The 8,201-nt window shown below is 35.4% G+C and overlaps 1 protein-coding gene across 1 annotated transcript; it reads left to right on the top strand.

Annotated features, from left to right (window-relative positions):
- The first annotated feature begins 1,580 nt into the window (after window positions 1-1,580).
- On the top strand, window positions 1,581-5,620 carry LOC108691808. The gene is made up of 4 exons (XM_018199719.1): window positions 1,581-1,667; window positions 3,379-3,612; window positions 3,764-4,916; window positions 5,115-5,620. Exons 1-4 carry the CDS (start codon window positions 1,581-1,583, stop codon window positions 5,618-5,620), a joined length of 1,980 nt encoding a protein of 659 aa, XP_018055208.1.
- The last annotated feature ends 2,581 nt before the right edge of the window (window positions 5,621-8,201 follow it).

Raw genomic sequence — 8,201 nt, forward strand, 5'->3', positions numbered from 1 at the left:
AGTATTGAGTTTTAAAGCATATGAAATGCTAAACAAGCTTATTCTGTAAGTTTCAGAAAAATCTAAAGAAAATGGATTTTTTCGGAGAACGTTCTTAAGCGAAATAAATGCAACGGAATCTATTGGTCAATGATTACAACTAAATAAACTTCTTTTTACATCTAATAATGAATATTTCTCAACAAGAGATACAAATGACTCAATATAATACAATGAATTACGTCTAATCTATAATATAATCTACAATCTTTGTTTTCTGTTTTATCCTCTTGTCTTTTTACTTGTTATACTGTTTCTTCATTTTCTGTCGTCCAAGATAAAATTGTTGAAGAAACATGTGACAATAAACACAATTGTTGATAAAACAGTGGGAACGAGAGAAAAAGACAAACAAACTAGAAACAGGAAGCAAAGAATACATTGCAGATCAGATTTTAAAGACTTTGAATTCTTTCCAGCAAGAGACACAAATGAGTGTAACAAATGAGTGTCAAATATCTTTATCTCTGTTTAACATTGCAAACAATTATGTAATTTATTGTGTTGCATTGTGTCATTTGTCTCTTGTTGGAAAGTACCCAGTATAACAAAATGAATCACAACATCTTTGTTATTTGTAATGTTAAATAAACATGAAACACTATATTATATTGTCAGTTATTTCACCTTTTATTTTTCATTTGTCTCTTATTGCTGGAAAGCATTCAGTCACTATCATTCTATGTAATTCCATTGCAATTTACGAGGCTTTAGATGAATGAATAAATCAAACGTTACGATGTGTATCGCGATATTGAAACATGTATACATCATCTCATCATCACATCTCTGTAGAGACAGTGATTGCGAATATACTTATATTCATTTCCATCAACGTAGATTAACTTAATCTTGGTTCAACTTACTCTTCGTCTTTTTCTAATATTTAGAATTAGAAAAAGACGAAGAGTAAGTTGAACCGAGATTAAAGTTAATCTACATTGATGGAAACGGACATTAGATAGCAAAAAAGAACATGCCTAAGTATGTCTAAGTATGATCGTCATTTACAATTAAAACCAGTCTACGTCATTTCTTGTTATTAGATCGCGATTCTGGGAGAATATGTTTCCGCGATTGGGATTGGCATGTCAACTTTTCAATGATTAAAGGTGCATTCGGAGAAACTTGTTAGCACTTTAGTGTTATCCTATTCTTGTTTTACTTATAAATAAAGATAAACTGATAGAACAAATAGTACTTAAATTTCTCGAATTGCACCCTGAATTCTGAAAAGGATCTACCAGGCCGACAAATGACGATCAATAAGATCTCGATCTCGCGATTGGGACCAATCGATAAGTACCGCGCTATCGGATTGGCTTCGACATTACCAACATATTGTCTCTCTCCTTCTCTACGATTATACTCGATAATTCTAATTACGCGTCCCGACTCCCACTGAGAACGAGACTTTATGCCTTTATGGCGTTTCGCGCTAAAAGTCAGTCGGCTCGAATTCGAAAATCGGATCGGGCGAGCGCAGCGGAGCAGACGAAATTCCGCCATATAGATAAAGCAGCAACAGCAGCAGCAGCAGCATGAACGTCGGCAGTGATATCACGCAGTTATCCTACAAGGAGCTGCAGGCCCTGGCCCTGAGGTATCGCGTACCGGGTAACATCAAGGTGAGTTGTCACCATCGTCGCCGACAATGCCGACATCATCATCGCGACGAAGACGTCCTAACGACCGTTTTCTTTCTCTGTCTAATCTAATCCATTCTTGTCACCGCCGTCACCGGTTTCTGTTACCAAGAGACAAATTTATTCGAACTCCCATCGAAGATCGCGCCCCGATCGATCGACGGTTGCGATCAGTTGCGATTCAAGTGGCTTCGGCGTATCCTCTGTAAGCTCTTTGAGTCGAGGAAGTCGAGCGTGGCGCGTTAAAATCGGCGATTAGCCGGATTTCTTTCGATCCGATCGAAGACAAGATCCAGATGAATGTGCGATCTGGAAATTCCTAACCAAGACACAATCACCTGAAGCTGCTGCAATCCTGCAACTCGTCCAAATCGTCATTGTCATCGTGTCGCAAGGGGTTGTGGTAATAACGGACGGATACATCCGACCCATTTGAACGCCGTTTCCACTTCGGTCCCGATCGCTTCCCGCGACCCGAGTGGACATGAATGACCATCGCAGGACAATCGCTCGCGACCGGCAAGAACGAGCCGTTTCCTCTCGTTCATGTAACGCTGCCTCGCAATCCGGAGAGGTACACGAGATCCTAACCAAGACTTACGTGAAATTGTCTACGTAACGTCATCATTCTTGTCAGTTTCTCACGGACGGGATTTCCCCTACACCCCATTACTTTCTTCTTTCGCCTAAGATCTGCACTTACGCTTATGCACTTCACTTTGGGTGCATTCTGCTGTTTCACACATGATAGATTATTTATCCTTGTTTAACATTCGATAAATAACAAAGATAAATTATGTGTCATTCATATTATATGAAAAACAATGCACTTTTTTTTGTTTCAAATGCAAAGTGTAGCAAAGTGCATTAGCTAAAGCTAATTCTATATAATTCTAACCAGATATGTCTATAATTCCAAGCTAATTCTATCCAGACAAACTTGTATATCGCACAGAGCCATTACATATACACAAAGAAAATTATTCAATCGCATTTCTCTCATAAGGATGCATGTAAAATACGATTAATTTTCTTTATGTTCATATGATTGTTTAAATTTGTTTGGATAAACTAATCGTTTTATTTTCAGTATGTATTCCTATGCATTTGTTAATTTCGACCGTCTTTATTTACTTTCTTTAAGTAGATAGAGATATTGTTAGAGTCCAAAATTAATCGAGCCATATAATATGATGTTATAAATATTAATCATTAACTTTAATTTCCTGTAATTTTGATAGCATTAGTAATCAATTTGCAAAAATTATTTAATTTCTACTAAAATGTTTATCAATTCTCAATTTTGATATTTCTAGTCTCATTATCAGATTTTCAATAAGTTTTCAATAAATTTTTCAATAAGTAATTAATGAAGTTTTTATTTTTCAATTCAGAGTTTCCACGTTTTTCTTTAAATCATAAATAAATGATATAAAGTAAAAATTAAGTATACTTTAATTAAGAATATTAATATCCACAAAATTTTGACTTTTAAAGCCTTTTCACGTAAAAAAAATTCGATACTTTAGAGAAAAAAGTTTGCTGTATGATTCATTGTTAATGACAACGTTTCGTGAATCTTGCCGTTCACTTCATCAGGATGATTCTTTTTCCATTTCTTTTAATTTAATTAATTTTCGCAAATGTTTGATTCTATTATCTTACTCTGTCATCTCATGATCCTGAAATACAGAAGAAAATGCTGGTCAAAGTTCTACAAGCCGCTAGAAGCGGAAATGATGCAGAGTTTTGCCGATTGTTACAAGAATTAAGAAAGAATCGCAAGAGGAAAACGAGGAAGTCAAAGGACTCGAAGCTCGGGATAACATCGACGCCGTTGCACAGTCCCGATTATGTAATGACTGATGACGACTATTATTGTCAGCAACAACAACAGCAGCCACAGCAACAATCGCCTTATCAGTGGGTAAGTTATTACATTTCCATAGTTGGTTGCAACATGGCATCGACGTATCAATCAAATTGCATTCCCATTTTTTCTTTCATTTCTGCCATTTTATATTTCATTCAATTTCGTGATGCAGCAAACAAGCGGCAATGATTGACTTCGGACAAAGTGCTTTCCATTTTTGCAGATCGGTGCCGAGGAGGAAATAGTGAGTAAGGAGGATGATACCAAGATCCCGCAATATGAGGAGTTTAAGCAGTTCCTACTCAAGAGAATTCAACGAGAATTCCAAGCGTGTGACAACAACAATAATCAAGTGGAAGATCTGAATATTGTAGATCTACGGACAACGTCGATGTCGCCGAATCTTCAAACGATCCCTCTTGTCGAGCCGAGCTATCCGAAAGTGAATCTGATCAACGATACGGATCCTCTTGCGATCTCGTCAACTGATAGATCGAATTATCAAGTGCTGAAAGAACCTGAGGGAGGCTCGCAGGGTTCGTTTTTATTAAAGAGAATGTTACAGGCACCAGTAGGCGCCAATCTAGGTGAAATTGCTAGCTCTCTCTTCTGGGCTAGCAATTTACTAGACAATTCCGACACCCTAACCGCCGAGTCAGAGAATAATGAGAATGAGAATCATCTGGACACAAATACCAATGAATACTACAACTTGCTGAAGAATTCTAGGGGCGAGTTCTTGCTAAACGAAGCGAACTTGGTGCCTCAGCAAGTTTCAAGTGTACTAACCAGTGACAATCAATACAGGTTTCCTAGTGACGTAGATAATCGGCCCAATTCTTACCAGAATTGGACAATCACTAGCGTGGAAGTACCCGACGGTGATCTACAGTCCTCTAACTCTCGCGTGTTTCACGCGATTTATTACAACAATACGGATCCCACTGTAGCTACCGCAAACACGGACAACAATGTGACTTATCAGTATCAAACGGAGCCCCCCTGCAACAACGGTCAAAATTTCTTTAACTTTGATACGCAGAACGTCAATTACACAACTGGCACAGACATAATGGCCAATGATACCTCCGATATTTATTATCTACAAAATTTTGGCAAACACGGGGAGATGGATACGGGATATTTTCGCAACGTTGATACCTTCGGACAGAATAATGTGCAGCAAAATGTCTATGCGAATGATCAACAGTATCAATACATTTATCCTCGTTTTACTCAGGAAACAAAGAATCTATTCAACGAAAGATTCGAGCAACCGCAAAACAATCTTGTGGCAGGATTAGAACATAATATTAATCAAGAAATTAGTATGGGGAATTTGCAGAGACCGGCAAATGGTGCGCGTTTATTTTCTTTTTTTTTTTATTAATATAAATAAATAATATAAAACAAACATAATGTAAAAATAAGATATATAAACTATATGTATTTTTAATATAAAAAATCATGTATACATTTCTTAATAATATCAACTGTTTTTTTTTTTTGAAGAACAGATTTTTTTGACGTTTTAATTAAGATATTTCATCATTCAGGAACAGTGGAAGCGTTCCGGCCAAAGTGGACTTCCGAGTCCAACAATTTGGAGAACATTCTGAATTATCATCTATCCAAGGAAGTAGATTATTCCAAATTAAGTCAAACATCCTGCGTCTATTGCTACGTAGCTCCAATCGTCTCGCAGCGATCTAATCTGGCAATTAACGGCTGCTCGATTCAACGAAGATACACCGCTGAACAGCGACAACATTCTTTTTCGCCTTACTGGATGTTATATAACGACACATCGCAAGGTATGCGAATGACGAATGTGCCCAGCAATCCACTCGAGCAACCAATGTCGACACATGCAACCATCATCACTAACAATGATGATCTGAGAGAGATTACTAACAACGCTCCCATCAATGATGTGTGGATGAATCAGTACGAGCCGCCATCCATCGTTGACGACATGAACATTCAGGTTTCAGATTCGCTCTTTTATAGTGTTGATCGAATCGACGATGTCCCGGACGCGCCGGATATAGCAAAGACTTAAAATTCGCGCGCGATTTATGGTTATATATTAATAAACAAACAACTAGAATAAAATTATGATTTTTAAGATGATGGCGTTCCTCGAACCGCAGAGTGACGACGAAGGGACGTTTCTCTAGAATAATCACTTCTTTCCGTTTTTAAGTCACGGAAGAATTTTGTTAATGTTCCAGCTTGGAACTGGAACAACCGAAGCCTATTCGTCATTGTATACCGCGTAATTGACGTCTCAGTAATTATTTTGTGCAATTGCCGCGAGATGCAACAACGTACTCTTCCGTTTTTGCATCATCGACGAATGACAGGCGCAATTATTTCTCCGATTTGTAACTGAAACGAAAACGATATTCGAACAAAAAGAAATAGCAAACAGAAATGGAAGTTGAATAATCAATATTATCTTGTAAGATAGATGGACTGATCTATGTTTGAACGTATAACGCTTCTACCGTAGATCATTGAAAGTTCTATTTTAAAGTACAGAAGTTTCAGGACTCAATATCTTGAAAAGGCAAATATATATCGGAGATAAAATAATAAGATACTTATATTAATTAAGTACTTTTGTAGACTGTTATTACGTGAGATTGTAATGCTGTGCAATGTGAGATTTTATGTTTTTTTCATGTGTGTTAGCAGGAAAAGATTATTAGGATTTTATATTATATATAGGATTTATATGTATATACGAGTATTTCATAACGTGTAAGCATGACTTCAGAAATGAATTCAGAATACAAAAATAATATAATAACATAAAGTTAGTATAAACATTTCTTCCATCTGATTTTATTTTCGAGTTACAGACATTTTCATTAATCGTGTTTCATTAATTCTTGTTACAAATTCAACTATCTTAGCGTCTTTACACATTTCTGTCTTAATAATTAATCAGTAAGACGCGAAGATGTGTAAAGACGCTATTCCAGCTCAGTTTGTAACAAGAATTTAAGCACTTGCCGCTTGAGTAGCTGACCCACATTTTTTAAAAAAGGAGTAACTAAACTCTAAAGTTAAAGTAATGGGGAGAAAATATCAATATTACTTAAAGTTATTTACTCCGTTTTTAAAAAGTATGAATTAGCCCACTGTTGCAGCAAATCCTTAATTAATTAAAACGCGAAAATATTTGTAACTCAGAAATAATGTCAAATAGAACTAATGTTTACATAAAATGTTTGTTATTTTTGCGTTCTAAATTCATTTCTAAAGTTATGCTCATACTATGAAATACTCTGAATAATCTCATATATTGTGTCTCCTATATATTATATAGAAAATAAATAAATATAAATAAGAAATTATATAGATAAAAATTAATAAAATAAATGGAAGTTTCTTATGTATTTTTAGTTAGATTACGCAGTCGAGCTGCAGTTGTATATTAATATATAATAAATAAATAAAGTTCATGCATCAAAAAAACTCATGCGTACATCTAATTTACATGTGAATTTGGTAATCATAAAAACAGAACTCAGCAAAATCTAGCAACTATAATCAAAATTTAATAATATATTGCATGCTTCAGATTCTTTAGAATGCTAAACTTTTTCCGACTCACCCGACATAGCATCCGACTGAAACTGCGAACGTATGTAGTTTACCAGCTTCACAGAAATCGATTCCTTCCTCTGTCTTCCATACATTCTGATTTCGTTATCCACGTCGGCTGAATTCTTCTTTTGCTCCGTGGATCTTCCTGGTGTCACATGTACACTGTACATTTTCGCTGATATGTGAATTGTATACCAATTTGGAATATTTAAATCCTGTTGATCCTTTTGAAATTCTTTGGAGAACAACAATTTTTCGATCGATTGTATTTTATAATGAAAGCATTTCGCTTTTACAAAGTTTAATCTGATCAAAAAATTTTATAAATAAAATATAAATAACTTTGTTTAGAAAAATGTTTGAGTTAGTCATTAATTTAAAAAAATTTCAGAACTAGTAATTTCACTGCACGAAAATCTTATCGATTAATTTTATAACACAAAATAACTTTGCATTTATAATACAAAAAGTAACTTCACTTTGCGTAACTTTCTAAATTCTCGATAATAATAATAATTCATCTAATTATTGCACAGAGCACCATAACTTTCTCATCAACTTCAACAGCTATTTTTGTCGTAATTTGTTTATAAACTAATCTAAAATTTGGACGAATTTCATTTCATTCACGAATATTTTCTCTGTTTCGATTCGTCTCGAGAGCCGAGAGGGCAAAATCAGTGGTGCGAGTCGGCGCGTTGTCCACGAAAGACTGCTTGAAGTGCGTTAAAGGGAAGCAAGTAAATAGCAGTAGCAGGCAGTCGCTTGTATGTATATACATGAATCGTGATTACAACCGGATTGCATTCGAGTTGCGCGATTTTAATGAGTTGCTTTGTAGAGCGCTGCGCTAATTATACAGGCTTCAAACACTTTTTCCGTAAGCTCTTTACAAGGACGCAAAAGTTTGACTAACCGATACCGTAATTAGTCGTGCCTTCTGCGCATTATTTTTTTATTATTTTGCATAACTTTGTGCAAAGAAACTTCTGTCATAATTTTTTAATTTCATCTATATATATATA

This window comes from Atta colombica, unplaced genomic scaffold (assembly GCF_001594045.1).
Source record: "Atta colombica isolate Treedump-2 unplaced genomic scaffold, Acol1.0 scaffold52, whole genome shotgun sequence".
Lineage (NCBI taxonomy): Eukaryota > Metazoa > Arthropoda > Insecta > Hymenoptera > Formicidae > Atta > Atta colombica.

What these genes read in the sequence shown, in the direction of transcription:
- LOC108691808 (XM_018199719.1), top strand. Translation starts at nt 1,581, where the DNA reads ATGAACGTCGGCAGTGATATCACGCAGTTATCCTACAAGGAGCTGCAG. An exon ending in GCGTACCGGGTAACATCAAG is followed by an intron (nt 1,668 to 3,378) that starts GTGAGTTGTCAC and finishes CCTGAAATACAG; the next exon opens with AAGAAAATGCTGGTCAAAGT. An exon ending in AACAATCGCCTTATCAGTGG is followed by an intron (nt 3,613 to 3,763) that starts GTAAGTTATTAC and finishes CTTCGGACAAAG; the next exon opens with TGCTTTCCATTTTTGCAGAT.